Source organism: Lygodium microphyllum, chromosome 25 (assembly GCF_053477565.2).
Source record: "Lygodium microphyllum isolate KBCC chromosome 25, Lygodium_microphyllum_v1.1.10, whole genome shotgun sequence".
Classification (NCBI taxonomy): domain Eukaryota; kingdom Viridiplantae; phylum Streptophyta; class Polypodiopsida; order Schizaeales; family Lygodiaceae; genus Lygodium; species Lygodium microphyllum.
The window spans coordinates 37,825,747-37,845,395 of record NC_141159.1 but is presented as its reverse complement, the minus strand read 5'-3'; the positions used below and the strand labels follow the sequence as shown (position 1 = coordinate 37,845,395).

Sequence of the window (19,649 nt, the reverse complement as noted above, 5' to 3'; positions counted from 1 at the left end):
AGAAGTTAAGCGCGAAAACTGTAGAGGGAGGAGGTCTGAGAAACCGTGCAGGCCAACCATGTCTTTTGAGAGAGGTGGCTCATCCTTCACTATCATTGCTTAGTTGAATAAACAAGCGCACAGAATGTTCGCAGGTGATGTTGACTGGCGATCAATTCAATAAAGTCCCAGGGTTGCTCGAACTATAATGAGAAGGCCGCTAGTCGTTTTCCCATTAGTCAGTTCACTGTCACTGTAATTCTTACCATAAAATTCAACGATCTCCATCTTCTGATCCGTCAAATACATTACGATTGAATGTTCAACAAGATAGACGGATCCTTCATCTTCCGTCTTCATGAAATAAATTCAATAAGCTTAAGCTACTTGTCGAATTTCATTGATTGCACCAGGAGCTATTCGACATGATCTCGCTCTGGATCAACAGATAGTCTTTAATTCAGCAACATACTGCGGTCTTTTCACTCTATCGACATTTCAACCCCTCCATGCTTGTCGCCTTGAGCTCCTGCCTTTCTTCACAATCCTCACAGCCTTCTTCTTCTGAGCTGTATCCTTAAACCCTTCACCTGGCAATGCTTCAACATGTCGAGAGACAGACCTGGAGCAGGTTCGCAGGCGCTTCTTGGGTTGATCAATATCCATGATATCTCCATCACCATCAATTTCCATCCCTAAAGACCTGTCCCTCTTCCTTCGCCACAGCAGCAGTCGGATCTAGACCCATGCTTGAAAGATGTCGTGACATTCTGGTTGAGTAAAAAAAAACGATCTTTATCAAATTTCCTGGGCACAATAGGCTTGCTCCCAGCTATAATTTTCTTCTGCCTGTGTTCCCCCAGTAACTTCTTTTTCTTTTGTCGTATAGCATCGAGTGCTTCTTGTTCTTCTGGAGTAAGTTCTTCTTCACTCATGACCACAGGCGGCCTGTTCTGGTCGTTCCGTCTTCAACATGCCTACGGTTCGCCGAATTAGAGCTTTTTCCTTCCCCTTTAGCATTGCTCCCCTCTCCTTTCGCCACAGAGAGCCCAAAAAGAAGGAACCTCTCCTCCAATTCAAGCGCATGACAATCCGTCTTTTTCCCTCCCTTTTGCCATTCGAATACTCTTTTCCCCAATTAGTCTCCTTTTTCCCTTCCTTTTCTCCTCTATCTTTAGTTTTTCTTTCTCTAATTCACATGTCAAAATTAGGCAAGTGACCTTCCTTTTTACCCCCCCGCTAAGACACAGCATCATCATCCACTTAATCTCGTAATAAGGCATTCATTTTGGATCATGTTCCTCTGTTCATCTCCTTGCTTCTGACGTAGTGATTTTTCACAACATCTGATGTCTGACATCTCTTTGCAATCAGCATTTCAGTCCTATTGACGGAATTCATCCTCCTCGCAACCTGATCAACCACTATGACAGCCTTTGACAGTTTATATATTATCAATCTCTCATGAGGATTTCAGTGAGAAAGGAGCAATGGTGACACATCATGCATCCAAACAAAATCATGCGTATGCACTAAGGGAATATATACATTGGATGCGGATTATTAAAAAGCATCACACAAACAATAAATCACACGCAGAAATTAACACAAATGCACAACAAAAATGGAGGTGTTCACGGCTCAGATGCGCAGCAACACGACAACGCGCAAAACAGAGGTATGAAAAAAAAGCAAGCCACATGCTCTCTGGTTTTTTTCCCTCCATCAACATCAAATTGTATGCTTAGGAAAAACAGAGATAGATTATTTTGAAGATTTTTGTACTGAAAACAAAACAATGTATGTAGAATACGAAATTTCATATATATAGATGAAATGTTTTTACATGATGGGTTCTAGTGCTTGTGACCTCAAGCATGGTCATGGTCGCAAGCACAAGCTGAAAGTAATACATATCAAAAATGAAAATTACAAGCCAAGGGGAGGCATGCATGCATGGGGCTCCTCTACATCTCCTCAGAAGAGGCATCATCATCGCTACCACCACCACTACCTGTGCCGCTGCCGTTGCTGCAAGCACTACTGCTAGTCCCCCCTTCACTATCCTCAACTACATTAAGGTTCACCTACACAAAGGATTAATGTATATAAATATCATTACAAGCAATAAATTAGAGTTACCTATACTTTTCATGTAAAAAATAAAACATACCTCTTCTGGTGGTGGAATCCTCATGACACGATTATATTTCTCCTTCGTGATGAGTCCATCCTCGTAGAAATGCCGCCAAGTGGACGCGCGGTTATGACCTCGATAGTAGCCTACCTCTCTAGGAGTAGGCATCCTACCAATGATATGATACTACAAAACAATTTGAACATACAACGTATTAGAACACACTACATAATGAAGTGAAACAAATTACAAAATTTAATTTGAAAAAAAATCAAATAATACTTACAAACTCAGCCTCCCATGACTCCCTGCCACCCGATCCATAACGCAACAATCCTATGGTTGCCATCTAGATACGTCACGCCTCTTTATGCTGGCGACTTGTCATTTTCTTCGCTACTCTCTTCTTGGCCTCTTTCCACTCCCTGCAGTGGCAATTGGATGGTTGGCCATATCCAGGGCACCCCTACTCTTGTCTCCACATTGACTCCTTGGCGCGCGTCATAAGGTGAGACCTCTTGTTATGAAGCACGTCTCTCACCTTTGACCATCCCCAATCATCTAAGAATTGTGAATTCTTGGGATTAGGGTACCTTCTATGTACTGCCCGCAGCATCTCTTGCCACAAACTATTTTTTTGGTGCTTGAAGGGAATCATGCAATCTTTGTATGTGGCATGCATGACACTCCTCAAGTAGGCTATCACTTCCCTCCCCTGAGAGTCATGCAAGATACCACCAACATCAGTGAGACAGAGTAGTACATTTTTGGAGGCTCACCTCTCTCATTTCCCGGTGAGGGTGATCGAGAGCCACCTCCTAGGCAACCCCCACAAAGCCCTCGACCTCCTCGTCCTCCCGCAGGACTCTCCCTCCTCCCTCGACGGGCACTACCCTCTACCTCACTCGATGCATGTGCTTCTGTAGATACACGTGCTTCGACCGATCCATGTACCTCAGCTGATCCCTGTGCATCAACTGATCTATGTGTATGCATAGTGCGTGGAGTACCTGTTAGTAGAGGTGTGCCAAGGTTTGGTGTTTGTGCGGTAGTGCTAGGCAAAGATGTGATAGGTGTCCGAGACATCACACTGAAAACCTCCTCTGTAGTGGGAGGGCGACCAAGATAATTGGTCATCTCCCCCATGAATTGCTCCTTATTTGAAAACCCTCCAAAAAATCTACTAACACCTCTAGAAAACTCCGCTAAGGTGTTGTTCATGCGTTCCAACTCGGGATCAGTGCTGGAGGATCTAGGATTCCACATCTACATAAGAAAAATCATATTACCGTGTGCAGATAAAACATATTACATGTTGCGTCTCTGTATGCGTCTGTCAGCGCGTCTATTTTCACGTCTATACCTGTGTCTACACTGTCATCTGGACGCGCTGATAGACACACACACTCATACCATTTCTTTTCAAACTTGGTTAAAAAACGTGCAAAAAAACCTCCATAGATGACAGACTATAGCATTTAAAGAGAGAGAGAGAGAGAGAGAGAGAGAGAGAGAGACAAACAGACAGAGAAAGCAAACAAGATTGAGAGAGAGAAGAATAACTCACCTTCTTTGCTTGTTCCGACGGGTGGTGGCTAGGTTGCAAGCTCCTTGTCCTCCTTCTCCCTTCCCTTGGTAAGTTGCTTGAATATTCTTCTCTTCCTTGCTGTTTGGCTCTTGTTCTTTACTTTTTGGCTCTTCTTTCCTCCTGTCCTCTTTTTACTCTTATTTCCTTGCCTCATTGTCTTCATAAAGTGATAGATAGTCATGAGTAGTGATATCGAGCTCGAACTGCAGAAAACGCGTAAAAAACGCAGGAAAGCACAAGTTTGAAAAGAAAGCCACAACTTTTTTTAATTTTTTTTAAATTTGCATAGCGCATCTGTAAGCACCTGTAATTGCGTGTGTATATGCGTAGATAATACCTATTACACGCGCTGATAGACGTGCAGGAATAATTAAACTGATTAGATGCTAGCTTTTGGTTATTTTTAGATCAACATGACATGACTTTCCTAGTCTTTCAATATTAAAATATTTGCCTCCATATTGTAAGTATCAATGCATGCATTTAGGGAATATGAGATATATAGATTGTATGTGCATAGTGGTCCAACAAATCAAGCCTCTTTATTATTTGCAGGCATTATATATTGTAGTTAAACTCTAACAGTTTATATTGTGCAAAAAGGTGTCATTGATTTAAGCTAAAATCTTGATCTACATTGCTATTCATACAATTTCATTTATGTTGGGTTGGCCAATCTGGTTGATTAATGCAAGATATGCTTGATATGATGTTTTTGATTGAGAATACTAGTGAAATATATAGAAAATCTTGAGATAAGAGATGGTACACTAGCAAATCAATTGACCTATGTGGTGACATATATAACAAAGCTTGAGGATAAGGGATAACACATTGGCAAGTCAATTGGCACCTATGTGGTGACTTACTAGACCATCCCACTTGCAATTGCATGCAAGTATCAATAGGTGGATAAAGCACGAATTGTTTTTAGCTAGAGAGAGATAATGCAATGAAGGTGTATATGAAAGAGATAGAGAAAGGCATATTATCCATCAATCAATCAAAGATATGTACATGAAGTGACTTGATATAGTAATTAGAGTATCATCATTTTTAGGATGCTCCATTGACTTGTGCAAGTTCTCATAACCTTGAAGTAGATAGCCAACCACACTATCCATGGAAGGAAAACTTCACCTCATCAAATTAACCAAGTTAATTTACTTATACATTTCATAGATAAGAGATTTGTAGTTGGCTTGTTGGTATTGCAAAGTATCCTTACAGTGATCTATTTTAGTCGCCAACAAGTGGATACACTGGCTAAAGATGATGAAAAGAGGACATGTGCACATTGGCTACATGTGGTCCACCTTATCTAAAATTATATGTGAGCTATAAGTGCACCTTGACATGATTGGAATAGCTTGCACATGCACAAGCCAATTGATTTACATCAATCTACTCATGCTATGAATTGGCATGCATGTCTTGCTTTTTCTTTGATTGTATTGATTGTGATCTATATTCCTCAAGAATAATGAGAATCAAGGGACTACCCTAAAAAGTGAGGGTACTCCCTTGAATTACCGATTAAGCTTTGATCTATAAGTTTATGCATGGCTAGGTTAAGTGCATAACAAATGAGACATGTGAGTGTATTGATCAGTTCTCTCTCTCTCTCTCTCTCTCTCTCTATATATATATATATATATATATATATATATATATATATATATATATATATATATATATATATATATATATATATATATATATTGCAAATACACAAGTCAACCTTTGATCTATAAGTTTTAGCCATGGCTAGGTTAAGTGCACAATAGATGCAACATGTACATATATCAATCACTTCTCTGATAATTATGTCGTATATACATCCAATCATCATGCCCTATCCAATCACATTTGTATAGGGCATGGTTGGATGTATATAGGACATGAAATCACATATATATAATTAGCTTTGAATGATTGGATGTATATTTGTAATACTTAGAAAGAAGTAAAGTTGGTAATGTATATCATGTCCTATACATGTGTGCCCTATACATGTATATCATGTCGTATATACATATATATCATGTCCTTATGATCCTATACATGTATTTTATGTCCTTATGATCCAAGTGTAATTATGTCGTATATACATCCAATCATGCCCTATCCAATCACATTTGTATAGGGCATGATTGGATGTAGATAGGGCATGAAATCACACATATATAATTAGCTTTGAATGATTGGATGCATATTTGTAATACTCAGAAAGAAGTAAAGTTGGTAATGTATTTAAACAAATACTAGTTGTTAAGAGGTTTGGTCATATTCAGGGACTTTATGAGAAATGAAAAATATGTGCGTTTATTTTCACATCTATAGGCACGTTTATAAACACGGAGATATAGATGCGTTTTGTATACTAGCGTGAATAGATGCACTAATACATGCGCATATAAACGCGCCCGCTTTTTCGTGTGTACAATGCACGTCTATAGGGCCTTTCTCTTGTAGTGTATAAAGTGAAGGAGAAGAAGCAAGGATTTGAGCAAGCAAGCAATGGGTAAAAAGCTCTCCCATTCTTCTACTCTTTCTTTCGATAGAGTTTCTGAAGGTATTGGAAGCAAGACAAAGCGTAAATCTCGAATTGCTGTGAGATTTGCTATACAACTAGAGCACTATATATTTTTTATAAAAGCCCTATTTTAGAAATGCAATATTATAGATAGTAGTTTGAGGATGTATTGTGATTTCAACTGTATAGATCAAAAGTGGATGCATAGGTTAAAGATTTTGAATTTGTAAGGTCTGAGATATTTTGTATAAAGCAAATACAACCGTTATATGCAAACAAGGTGCAAATTACATATACGATTGAGTACTGAGTGAAAGAGACTATTTGCTTTATTGCTGTGCACTTGTTGTAAAAGATTGTAAAAGACTTTCTTACAATTTTGTATCAATTTTGTGATAATAGCAAAGAACAATGAAAATCCCATCATTGTGAAACTGGACAAGAATAACTACCCATCATGGAAGTTCCGTGTGATGAACATCCTTATTGAAAAATATCTCTTTGAGTTTGTTTTAGGTGAGGAAAAGGAGCTAGAGATAAGTAACCATGCATGACTAAAAATGAATTCAAGGCATGGAAAAAATAGAATGTAAATGAAAAAAAGGTGATGTATTAGCTATTGATAATACTATGCTTGGGCCTTGGGGGCTCCACTAGGGTTTACCGTATGGTACCATGTGAGTGTAAGGGAGGGGGGCTATTTAAAGGAAGGAATGTACATTTTATAAGGTAAGGTCCCATAAGTAAGCGGTAGATAAGGAGTATTTTCATATATTTCTTGCACGCAGGTGACGTATTCTTATTACTACTAGTGAATCCCCCGTGGCTGGGGCATAGTAAAAATGTGAAAGGTTCACATGTAGTATATAGACTACATTTTAAAATATATTATTTGTGAATACAAAAGTATGAAAGATTCAGCTTAAGCAAGAGTTGAATACTTTAAAGAAAGAGAAAATATTCATCAAAAAATGAGTACGTTTTACAGGTAAGGAGCATTGGAGATGCTTTGGCAGCAATTGATGCAAAGCTTGGTGATGATGATTTGATGTCATCTACTTTGGGTGGTTTTAATCATGGAAAGGCTTGAAAATATTTTCTTACTTCTCTATTAGTTAGGGGGAAGTATGTGGGTTTGGGGTTGCCATGTGACACGTCCCAATGACATTAATGTGGGGGGCTTGGATCGATACTTTTAGTGCTACTTATTTATTGAATTACCCTAAGTGGTCTTGATTTTCTAGAGTGTTCCCTCCACAAAGCATTATTTGAAGAAATGGGACATAGATAGTTAGTAACACCCGGGCGAAGCACCACTGTAGTGCCTATTATGCACAGACATACATATACTACACATACATATAACTGAAAGTGAAACTGGAACAAAAGACCAACAGAAGATGAATCCGCAGATGGAGTCGACAAATACTATCTGAACTCTTAAGCAAACGAAGCAAAAGCACTGCAAAACAAAAGGAATCTAAATGGAGGATTGAGGGACATAGATGCAACTACTAATTGCTTCCGGCCGATGGTTATAATTATATAGAGACATAAAGCCCGAACTAAGTGTTGCAGAGAAGATTGAATGAGATCGTTATAATCTAGTCACGAAATTTATCGGGCCAGATATGATTTACAAAATCTTCGAGAGAAGAAAGCTTTAACAGCAGTTTACGGGTCCTGGGCCGCCATTGTCGACCTGAGCTCTGGGCTGTATCAACGATTAGCAGTGCAACCGTAAGAATATAGAAGCCATTATTGATTATGTCATTTTTCGAATTATTTAGTCACTGTGCTAGCTACGTTGCGGTGGCCATCTTTCTCTAATTTCCCAATAATAACAAATCCAAAGCAAAAGGAGAGGAGGCAACAAACGTGAATAGCGAAGGGCCAATCAGGAATTACATCTGCTCCATGATTAATATGCATGGGCGATGGAGAGGATGCTTGATCCGTCCCTGAGTAAGATCGAGCAACAAAGTAAACTGGTAAAACAACGCGCGCGATATTTGGAGCATATGTAAAGCAATCGATGAATAAGTGAAACTGAGAAAAAAATTTGACACTGCCCACCTGCTCGGGATATTAGAGGTTGATCATGATGATCGGGGAGAGCTGCGTCCGAGCCAATATTTGCAAAGAGAACTAACAGTATTAATGCTGCAGAAATTACAGTAATTAACCACTGGCAAGGTCTAGTACAGCATGAGATCAAGCACTGAATCAACCACGGGCCGACGTTTAATGTAAGGCGATGACGATGAATATAATGTTGCTCCATTTATATGTGTTATCAGGAATCGATCGTTCAGCCGAAGAGTTGACACAACTGTTAATGCAATGGTCGACGCGCGCTGCTATATATGATAATGTCGATCTATATGCTTGCTTAGCCTAACACATCTCTCTCTCTCTCTTTCATCGTTAATTAGTCACGCACAGCCGTCGTAATTAGTCACGCAGATGAATTTCGAAAGACCAACTTTTCTTTTAAAAAGTTCCCCAAGTTTCCTGCACTCAGTAGATTATATGCATGTGACTGCGCCAATGCCAAGACAACAAAATCTCCATCGTCCATATCAAGTCAATATCTTGTATGCATGTGAGTGTAACAAAATCTCCGTCGTCAATGTCCACTTTGTTGTAGACCCAAGTTGGGAAGGTTCGCAAGACAGGCATTTGCCACTAAAGCCAACTCACATTTTGAAAATCCAAAAGATTTTGAAAGAAAATTTCCCTTCTTGACAATGCAAATATACAATTGCGAATGGGTTCAAGTTTTCAAAAGCCTCCTTAGTCTATGATGAGAAGGGTTCATGTACAATTCAATAAAATATATTTCCCAACATTTGAATAGATTATTAAGCATGTTTGCGAACTAGTCCGAATAGGTTTGGAGCACAGAAGCATATGTGCACCGAATTTCATGGCAACAGGGATATGGAGATGTGCTTGTTTGTTGTGCTACCAATCCGTCAAAACCATTTAGCTAATGCTTATTTGGTATTGTCCACTTAATAAAATTTGAAAGAAAATCAACAAAATATTGACTATTTGTTTTGTGGTTTGAAAAAAAGAGGCTCTTTGTTTCAAGGAACCTCTATGTTTGTTCATGGAAATGATAGAGGCATGCCCTAGAATAATATGCTATGGATTCAACATTGTATGTCTATTATTTATTTATTTCACTATGTTATGTTAGTAGTATTATTATTATATGATCATATCTATCTATGTTATGTCTCCATATGTATATCTACTCTATATTACAGATTCCAGAGACTTTGAATAAGGTAATACCAAAAGCACAAGCTTCAACAACATCCTAGGTGTGCAAGGTAAAAAATAAGAGACTCCCATAGTGTTCAAATTTTAAATACATGGGCAAATATTTTGTTCATAAAAGGTAAAGAGTTTAGGAAATTGGGAGAATGTCATGAAAAAACCATATTTGTGAGAGATTTTGGGTGAATTTAAGGCTACAATATATACTTTTTGTATATACATGCTATTTTTTGAATTGATACGTAAAAAGTTAGCCATGTGATTGAGGAAAAGTCCAAAAAATAGCCATCAAGCTAAATTTGATCCTTTATCATTTACCTTGTATATGGCAAGTATAGAAGCTTTCTTGAATCATCAAATACTCAATTCAGATCTACATGTCAAATAAAAAAATGGTTAGTTTGTTTTCCTCACATGGGATAGCCCATACTTAAAAGAGCTTCTTAACAAAAATAGATAAGATTTGAACTCTCAAATAAGGGAAGCTTCATATAAAGATTCTTGTTTTGAATCCAAAGTGCTAATAGACATACTATAATATAACGTCGTGAGCACACTAGTCTATATGGTGTATAACTTATTGGAGAAATAGAAAGCCATGAAAAATGTATCCTTTTGATGCACTTTCAAATATTGACACTTTTTACATTAACATCATATGAAAAGTACGAGGGTGTCACAGCCTTCAATCCTAGAAAGTCTCACAGAAGTCAACACAATCACATGAATCTTTTATTATTTTGAATAAGTATTTGAGATTATCCTCGACTCATGAGATTGTTTCCTAAAAAGATGGGAATAAATAGCTACTAAAAAATATCAAGAGAGTAAAATGAGTTTGCTTTACTCCCATTTCCCCATTATTTTTGAATCTAGGATGCACCTTAAGACCTATAAGTATGTTAAGTGAATCCCACTACAAAAATGACACATTTTGATGCTAGTTTCTAATAACCTAAGAAAAATAAAGGACATTAGTTGTTCTAATCAATATTATTCGATTTTTCTCATTTTTCTTTTTGCAATGGTCCCATAATGATGATGCTGGGAATTAACTCCATAGCACCTCCCATAATCACCTTGTCCACCACTTGAGTATGACGTCCGTAAGCCTTCCTCTAAGGCCAGGTTACAGTGTCAACTCCACCTACTAGAGATCGAAGCATCGGAGCATACTGAGGTAGACCGCTTAGAATGGCCACATGATGATCAAGCCAACTCTTGGTCTACCATATCAATGAAGCGGACCATCTAATCCAAAGACATACACATGAAGATTTGGTGTAGCTTCCTTATCTATCATCCCTTGACTCATTCTCCTCTCTAAGTATTGTCAAAGATAACTTGCACAATTAGAAAATGATATTAGTATAATCAATGTAAGGATTTAGATAAAGTATAATCATTTACTTGAGTACTCCTCGAATCCTATTTTTAGTTTCTAGTTTTTTAGTGATGCATTATATACTATTGATTAATCTTTGGTTGTTTATATTGCAAAATCCGTTTGACGTTCAATTGCCTTGAGATGAGCTCTTCAATGGTGAGGAATTGTAGTAATCACTTGGATTCACATAGCATACATCCTTTTTTTTTTGGCCATATGGTCCACCTCGGCTCTTTCTATATAGGCTTCCTTAGATAAAAATTTCCATCCTTTACATGGACTCACATTTTGTGATATTTATGGATACATTTGTCTACTTTGGATTCTCCTCCCTATCAATCCATGTAGTTTTATGATATGTCATTGTTGATATTGTGCTTATTTGGAAATTAAATCAACATACACATTCTTCTTAGCATCTCAAATTGTATGTGTTTTGATAATTCTATCACTATAAACATCAATATATGGCCCATATCTTGTAGTGATGTCAAATACTCTCTCATGATATATACATACCTTAAGAACCCCAAGTCTTTCAAAGATGTTTCAACATACAACTTAATACAAACTTCATTTTGATACTTCTCTTTGCAATGGTATCGATGAAACCCATGTCAAAGATTGATCATCATGCTTAAAATGTTATGCTTTTACATGCTAAGGTAAAGCTTCAAAGATCCAACTTGCAATACTTAAGAACTAAGCACTGTGTTCACCTTTTAGCATGCCAACATATCTATGTGTCACTATATGCCATAATTACTTTGTCATGTACGCTTCGGCATGATAGTTATAAAACAGAAAGGCAAGCCCCAAACCAAGTGTAATAAATAAGATGTTGAATAAGCTCCTTACAATTACAAACAATCTGTCTCGTTTCAGCCGGTGGTAATACAGAAGATCCATAATCAGTAGATAAGATGTTGAATAAGCTCCTTACAATCACAAACAATCTGTCGGGCCAAATATGATTGCCAATGGGCTTGATTACATAAGTCTCGTTTCAGCCAATAGCAATAAACAAAATCCAATCAAGCGTCATCTGGTCCTAAGCCACGCTTGTCTTAATGAGCAAGCGCAGTATTTATATTATATATGAAAATCTTAGAGAGAAGGAGTCAGCTTTAACAGCAATGTTCTGGTGGTGGGCCATAGTCGACCAGAGCTCTGGCCTGTATCAAGGTTCAGCAAAATCGTAAGAATAAAGATGCCATTATCGACTCTGATTAGGTCATTTGCCGAGTAATTTAGTTGCTGTGTTAGCAGGTACGACATTGTTAATTAATGCGGCCATCTTAATCCTCATTCCCAATAACAAATCAAAAGCAACATGAAAGGAGGTAACACACGTGGATAGTGAAGGGCGAATCAGCAACATCTGCTCCATAATCGATATGCATGGCCGATGGAGAGGATGCCTGATCCGTCCCTGCGTACGATTGACCCACAAATTAAACTAGTAGGACAACACACGCAGATATTTGAACCATATGTAAAGCAATCGATGAAGAAGTGAAGCTGAGAAAGAAGTTGTGATCAAGATCAGTGCCCACCTGCTCGGGAGATTATTGGAGGTTGATCACGATGATCGGGGAGAGCTGCATCAGAGCTAATGTTTGCAAAGAAAATTAGCAGTATTAATGCTGCAGAATTTACTGCAATCAACCGCTGGCAAGGTCTAATATAGAATGAGAAGCACTGAATCAACCATGTGCCGAGGTTCAATGTAAGGCGATGTCGATGATGAGGATGATAATGTTGCGCCATTTATATGTATTATCAGTAACCAATCGTTCGGTTCTCTCTGTAATCCTCAAACAGCCATGGAGATCAATCTCCAAATATCAACTTTTCTCTGGAAATGAACCGCAAGTTTCTTTGTATTCGGTATCTTATATTCAAGTCAGTATGAGAACTAATGCCAACACAACAAAATATCTATAGTCCATGTCCGCTGTTTTTCTAAGCACATGACAGACAAAGTGGGCAAGGTTTCGAAAAGTCGGATTCAAACTTCGCATCATCTTAGGGCTGGTTCACATTTAGAAAAATCCAAAAGGTTTGAAAAGAAAACTTTCCTTCTTGAAAATGAAGATGTTGACTTATAATTTTACATGACGATGAAGGAACAAGGGGTTTCAGTTTTCAAAAGCCGCCTCAATCTATCCAACTTGCAACGTTTCGAAATTAAGTTTTATTAGATTATATGTGAATCCTTCTCATCATAGATTGTTAGGCTTGTTACAAACTAGTTCGGACAAGCTTGTAAGACAAGTTTCCATCATAGGGATGTATCGTGGATGTGCCAAGATTGACTAATTCAAAAATTATGTAAATGAATAAAATTCATCCAGCTTGACACCTCCATCAATCCAACGTCCACTCTAAATTTCAAGGAAATGGGGAATTGCACTTGTTTGTTGCCAGTCACGCGCCAAAACCATTTCATTGATGTCAATTTTGCACTCTTCATTTTATGAAGCTTGAATGACCACTCACAAAATGTAAACTTGTTGTCCTATTGGTTTAAAAGCAACATGCTCTTTGTTTCAAGAAACATCTATGCTCATCCAACTTGGCTTATATCGAGCCTTAGTCATCTCACAAGGGTGGGTAGAGGCATTCCCTACAATCATAATACCCTATGGAGTCACTGACCTTTATCTCTTCTATATTTATATCTACATTAATTTATATCTATATATATGTTATGTCTCAAGGCATATATCAATGCTATATTATGGACTGAAAAAAGATTGTGTCTAAGGTAATATTCAAAGCATGAGCTTCAACATCATCTTAGGTGGCAACTCTAGAAGTCTTTCCAAATCAAATAAATATTTTATTTGCTTCTAAATCTTTTGAAACTATGGTTAAAGAAAAGAAGTATCTAAAGAAGAAAGCTAACGAGTATTGACAACAAAGAATTTACTATGCAACAAACAAAACTTTTTGTAGCTACTTGGTGTGCAACCAAATGATACATATAAAAACATGCTAAGGTATATGAAAATGTGTAGATCATGTGCTTAAATTTTCTATTACTAAAATTATTTTAAATTCATGAATCATTCAAAAGCTAGCAAAGTTTTGAATGAAGTGGATGGAACTTTTTGTGTGGGAGCTACCACCCCTTATAAAATAATTATAAAGGGTCCCTTGAATTTGAAGAGCTTAGCCATCTTCCATCCTTAGAAGATAATTTTTATATCCTAACCATTAGATAACGGAGCTCTTACTGTTCGAGCAGCTATTGGAGCCGCTATGTAGTAAAAGCAATACAATGTAGCACAATAGAAATGTAGTTTAAACCTTTGTTAGCTAATCTTAAAATAGGTAATGTCCATTTTTTTAATAGATTTTTAATACTAATTGGCAACGCTCTCTTTTTACAATTAGCATGAGCACTAATTAGGATGATACTTTAAAACTTACTTGAAGTCTTTTTTAATTTCTATTTGACATACAACCATATAACTTCATGAGTACACTAGCCTACATCTTGTTTAACTTGTTGAAGTAATGGAAAAGATAAAATTTTGATGCACTTTCAAAGCTTCGCACATTTTTTATGTAGCATCATGTGCAAGGGTATCATATTTATGAACCCTTCAACCATAGAAGAACTTGCACTAGTCAAGACAAATGGATGAGTATATTCAAAGATCATTGAATGAGTCTTTGAAAGATTATCCTCACCTCATGAAATGGTTCACTAGAAAGCTTTCTCCTTTAAGAGCACTTTAAACATCTCAAGGATAGCTTAATGACTCTCCCTTAATTGCATTTTCCAATTATTTTTCCTCTAGGGTTCACCTTAAAATAAAAAAACATTGTAAGTTTCAATCAAACAAATGAAGGGTGTTTGAGCACGAACTTTTGATGGCCTAAACACAAATTTGTGATGTTGGTATTAATGTTGGTATAAGCATTGAAAGTATGTGTTTGTATGTATGTATGTCTATCCATATATATTGACACTCATAGTGGCCTTAGGCATTTTAATGAGTATTTCAACACACTATCATGTGGTTTTGAAGGTAGACATTAAAAATACGAATATAATGTGATTGCAATGATCATAAGTTTGGTAGTAGATGGCAATACACATCATGCATACATATAGAAAGAGAACAAAGATTGAAGGAGACTTGTGAGAATCTATTTACCAAATGCTAAAAGCTAAAGGGAAACCAATAAGTAAGATGGAGTTTTTGAGGAGTGATAGAAGGAAAGCAAGCAATGAGTAAAGAGCATACAAGTCATTGAGGACCAAGGAGAGACCAATTGAATTTTTTTAGGGAGCCTACAAGTACTTGAGGAGTAAGGAGACTAGTGCAAATTTGTTAAGAAATACATAATATGTTAAGTTAGATCCTATGCTTGTATGAAATGAAAAAGAGGCTATATGTAAAGCAACATCAAGTCAAAAGTAGTGATCCACTTTGGGAGATACTCATGATTTGCATGAGAAGAATAAATATGATGATGAGGAAGATGGATGAAGTCTCCATGTCTTGTTCTATCTCCCTTCCATTGCGCATCTAAATCAATTCCTTTCACTTGGTATCACTCTAGCAGTGTGCAAGTGAAAAATTAGATTCATAAACCTACCAAATCAAGGTCTACATCAGATCCAAATATTGTTGTCCATCATTAAATCATGTAAAAAATTTTAACCAATCCAATGAAAATAGGTTCATATATTGGTAAAGCTATTGAAGCTTAGATTTTAGGGCATTATTGATGGATTAGATGCATGCATTTGGAAAGCCGTTGAAGGCTGCAAATAATGGATTACAACTATGGTTTGGTTACTTTTCGTCTCAAATTGAGCTATGTATTAGATGTAGGAAGCTCATGGGATCCTTGAGCTTGAGGATTGCTTAACTAGGGACCTTCCTAACCTCTGGGGTGAATGCATAATAAATTATCTATATAATGTGCATTTGAAGGGTATTAAGAAATACTCTTTCTTTATATGTTGTTAGGCCAAAAAATGACTTTTACTTTACTAAACTTATGGATATTTCTCAAATTGTACTTAATAAATCCACTTTGTAAATATAATCATGTAATTTTACTAAAGAAAATGCTAGCGTACGCCCCTCCGGCTTAACCAAGAGCATGCTTATGTAAAATAAGGACAAGGACAACTTGATTGAAAGCATGTAGGTTGCTTGACAAAATAAGAAAGCGGTTTAGCAACAATTATGGAGAAGAGAAAGAGAATAAATTTTAAATCATTGTTATTGGTAAGAGAGACTATAAAGAAGAGGTTAGGCAAATTCAATGCACTTGCAAATAGCTTAATACAATAAGGATTTTAAGAATTAATCTAAAGCCTCTAATAAGCCCCCCCCCCCCTTTCCCCAACTTAATGATATTCACACTATAAGGTCTCATATTCATTTTAACCATTGTATTATTGTGGAGTTATTATGTATTATGATAACATCAATAGATTTATCCTTGCAGAAAGCACAATCTATAATGCAAGAATAAAACATATTGAAATGCATTATCATTTCATTAGAGAGAAAGTCATGGACAAAGAGATAAACTTGGTACACATAAAAACCAATAACCAAGTCATAGATATCTCCACAAAATCATCAAGTAAATGTAAGTTTGAGTACTTTAGAAGCACAGTTGGGGGTATTATGTCCACAAGCTCATCCTCAACTTAATAGGAAATATTGAGAAACAAATCATAAGTTAAGTTATATCCTATGCTTGTATGAAATGAAAGAGACTATACGTAAAGTCTCCTCAACTCAAAAGTATATATCTAGTTTGGGAGATACTCATGGTGTGCACCAGAAGAATAAAGATGACGAAGAAGAAGATGGATTGATCCTCCATATCTTATGGCATCTTCCGTTTGTTCAGCATCTAAATGAATTCCTTTCAAAATTGCAATGCAATTTTAGGGTAGTTTCATGGCTCTATTTTTTTCACTATGTCTAGTATGGACAACATGATTTAGATGGAATGTGGTGTTTAGATACCTATTTTTGGATTGAGAACAAGGGCATGATAGGGTAAAAAATAAGAGACCCCTTAGATTTTTGAGTTGTAAATAAGTGGTGGCTAATCAATGGTGAAGAGTTTAGAAAATTGGGCACTTTAAAGAGAAAACCCTATTTTAAAGCTATTTTTGGGTGGATATTAGCTCAAAATATGTAGATTTTTGTACATGTGAGCTATTTTTGGAGTTTTCAAGCCTTTAAATTTAGCCCAATGACCAACAAAACCTCTAAAGATAAGCCTTTTGGCTAAAGTTTTCCCTTAATTTTTACAATGGCATGAGCAAGGCTATTTTCTACATGCTTAGGATTGATTTGAGAAGTAAGACTTGAGAAAAAGATACTAGAGCTAAATCACAACTAGATGTTCATTACAAGATACACACCTCATACCGACATTCAAAGCGATAAAAATTTTCATCAAAATTTTTTTCCCCGTTTTTGCTAAACGCGTTAGTATTAGCATCTCTACAATAACCGTCACGATATGCAATGCAATTTTTGTTTGTTTTGCGATGTAAATAGTGACGGTTTGCGACACCAATAACAATGCTTACAATAAATTTGTGATACTAATAGTGATGGTTATAAAGAAAAAAAATTGTGGTAGGACAACACATGTAGCACCATGTGTTGTGTTCATATTCTACAAATGATTTACATGCTAGGTTTGCCATGGTTGTCAAGATGAGCGCAAAAAGTACTTGAATCTACAAGACTGATATATAGAATAAGTACAAGATCGCTAATGAAAACTCATGGAATTATGGTAAGGTACAAAGGATGATAAGTACATAGTACATGAAAGATGCCTGATTAAATCACAGGACCAAAAAAGAAGAGGATGTATGCTTCACGAATCCAAGTGCCAGCTATAGATCCTCGCCATCCAAAAGCTCATCCCGACACAAAGGAGCATCAAACGGACTTTGCAAAATGAACAATTCAACATAAATCCACCATATATAATGCATTTTTTAAAAAAAATAGTAACTGCGGACAAGAAAGATGAGTGACTTACTAGGTCGGTGTGTGCATGCAATCTATCGATCAATGTAGTGAGACCGTGTCTCTTTGCATAATATCAAGTCTCTTGGCTAATGGGATCACAGTTTGTAATGGAGTGCTGCAAAGAAAATAGAATACAATTATTAGAAACATAATTGTCAATACAAGTGATATTGCAAAAAAAAAAAGCCAGAAGAACAAAAGAAAAACTTACAAAGTTCTCACTATAAGTCCTGTGGCCACTACTCCCCAGATGATGCACGACCTTTGCCTCCAACCATGCCCTCCCTGCCTTCTGCTACAGTTGCCAATGTCCTAGTGAAACTGTAGCCTTATCTTGGATTCTCTACCAATCATTTGCGTCTAGCCACTCGGGCTTTGAGGTACCACTCTTGAGAGCCTTGCATACGTCTGATCATCTATGTGACATGTACGCACGCATACACTTCTCGTCCACCTAATCGAAAACCTCTCTATCACGGTAGATACAGGAAACTCCTTGTGCAAGGATGCCACTATATAGTCCTTTCTCCCCTCGGGTATGTTCTTATAATTCTCCAAGGCGTTGTGTCAAAAAACTTGTCGGCACAACTCTCTTATGCGAGACATCACCCTCCTTTCCTCATCATTCATGATCATAGCTATTGTCTTGTCATCTACTACGAGGTAACTATACCCCTCTGGGGTATGCCTAAGGTGTGTCCTCTCCCGCCTATGATTGCGCTCCTAGTCATAGCTAGGAGACCCCTATGCATCTGGTGTACCCATGGGGCGAGTATCTCTCAGAGTAGCACCCATAGGGGCACCACATGTTGCGGACAGTTAAGAAAAATCAGGAGTCACTAGAGTAGATCTCCACAGGTGTGACAAATCCTACAGGTGACATGCCTCCACTAGAAGGATGAGACAATGACATTGCATTGGTACCTCCATAACACCCACCTGATCCACCTTGTTTAGAACATTTACGAGAGCCAAAAGTAGCATCCCCATCTATAGCCAATTGTGGATTCACAACATCCATATCTTTGCAGCACTCCGCAAAACCACTCCCTTTGTCCAAGACCAGTTTGGAGTATCGACCTCGTCCTACTAGAAATCAAAGTATCAGAGCGTGCTAAAGTAGATCTAATGAAATGGCTAAATGGTGTCCAAGATAGCTCTTGGCTCCGCCATATCTCTGATTCGGGCCATCTAATCTTGAGACATATGTGTGAATATCTCTTGCAACTCCTCGTCGCTCATTCCTCGACTCATCCTACTCTCCAAATATTGTCAAAGGTAACCTACAGAGACAGAAAATGATGTTTGACAACTTTGAAAAAATAATATTACTTAAAATGCATATTCTAGAGTACCTTTAAAAGTCATTCATCGATAAATTGAGTAGGCAGATGCTGCAAGTATGATGTTGTGGTGCCACTACGTGGATACTGTGTGAAAACTCAAGAGGACATCATCATTTGACTTTCTTATTGATCTAGAGAGTTAATGTCATCTATGTCACTAGTGCTAGTGTCCGTGGCATAGATGGTCCAAAAATACTAGTTTTTGGGGTAATTTTAGTATATTTTTTATATTTCGGATATTATTTTTTATAAATATCCTTAAAAACTAGGAAACTTCTAGATTAGGGTGGCATGCAAAAAGCAAGTTCCTTTTTTAGCCAGTTCTGGGATTTTTCATAAAAAAGA

The 19,649-nt window shown here is 37.1% G+C and overlaps 2 protein-coding genes and 1 long non-coding RNA gene across 5 annotated transcripts; all 3 read right to left on the bottom strand.

Annotated features, from left to right (window-relative positions):
* Positions 1–1,840: 1,840 nt before the first annotated feature.
* LOC148014106 (uncharacterized) lies at positions 1,841–5,302 on the bottom strand. Its single transcript, XM_087666759.1, has 3 exons — positions 2,403–5,302; positions 2,153–2,302; positions 1,841–2,066 (listed from the first exon to the last, which is right to left on the bottom strand). Exons 1-3 carry the CDS (start codon positions 2,463–2,465, stop codon positions 1,947–1,949), a joined length of 333 nt encoding a protein of 110 aa, XP_087522885.1. The 5' UTR covers positions 2,466–5,302; the 3' UTR covers positions 1,841–1,946.
* A 2,447-nt stretch (positions 5,303–7,749) lies between these two features.
* Positions 7,750–8,862, bottom strand: LOC148014105 (uncharacterized). Its single transcript, XR_015688649.1, has 3 exons — positions 8,317–8,862; positions 8,149–8,201; positions 7,750–7,954 (listed from the first exon to the last, which is right to left on the bottom strand). It is a non-coding gene; the product is annotated as an uncharacterized LOC148014105 (long non-coding RNA).
* Positions 8,863–9,025: 163 nt separating this feature from the next.
* LOC148014104 (uncharacterized) lies at positions 9,026–12,848 on the bottom strand. Of its 3 annotated transcripts, XM_087666981.1 has the most exons (4): positions 12,627–12,848; positions 12,472–12,527; positions 12,268–12,347; positions 11,736–12,090 (listed from the first exon to the last, which is right to left on the bottom strand). In XM_087666981.1, the coding sequence occupies exons 1-4, from the start codon at positions 12,683–12,685 to the stop codon at positions 12,043–12,045; spliced, it is 243 nt and encodes an 80-aa protein (XP_087523107.1). In that variant the 5' UTR covers positions 12,686–12,848; the 3' UTR covers positions 11,736–12,042. The 3 variants fall into 3 exon arrangements, with proteins under 3 accessions (XP_087523106.1, XP_087523107.1, XP_087523105.1); XM_087666980.1 differs by lacking the exon at positions 11,736–12,090 and adding an exon at positions 9,026–9,901 and having other exon boundaries at positions 12,472–12,848; XM_087666979.1 differs by having other exon boundaries at positions 12,472–12,848.
* Positions 12,849–19,649: the final 6,801 nt, after the last annotated feature.

Bases quoted from the DNA above. Each gene is read 5' to 3' on its own strand.
- LOC148014106 (XM_087666759.1), bottom strand. From the start codon at position 2,465: ATGGCAACCATAGGATTGTTGCGTTATGGATCGGGTGGCAGGGAGTCA. The intron at 2,303-2,402 runs GTAAGTATTATT...ATTGTTTTGTAG, and splicing joins AGTCATGGGAGGCTGAGTTT to TATCATATCATTGGTAGGAT. The intron at 2,067-2,152 runs GTATGTTTTATT...TCCTTTGTGTAG, and splicing joins GGATTCCACCACCAGAAGAG to GTGAACCTTAATGTAGTTGA.
- LOC148014104 (XM_087666979.1), bottom strand. From the start codon at position 12,685: ATGGCGCAACATTATCATCCTCATCATCGACATCGCCTTACATTGAAC. The intron at 12,348-12,471 runs GTGGGCACTGAT...AATCGTACGCAG, and splicing joins TCCAATAATCTCCCGAGCAG to GGACGGATCAGGCATCCTCT. The intron at 12,091-12,267 runs GTGTGTTACCTC...ACCTTGATACAG, and splicing joins ATTCGCCCTTCACTATCCAC to GCCAGAGCTCTGGTCGACTA.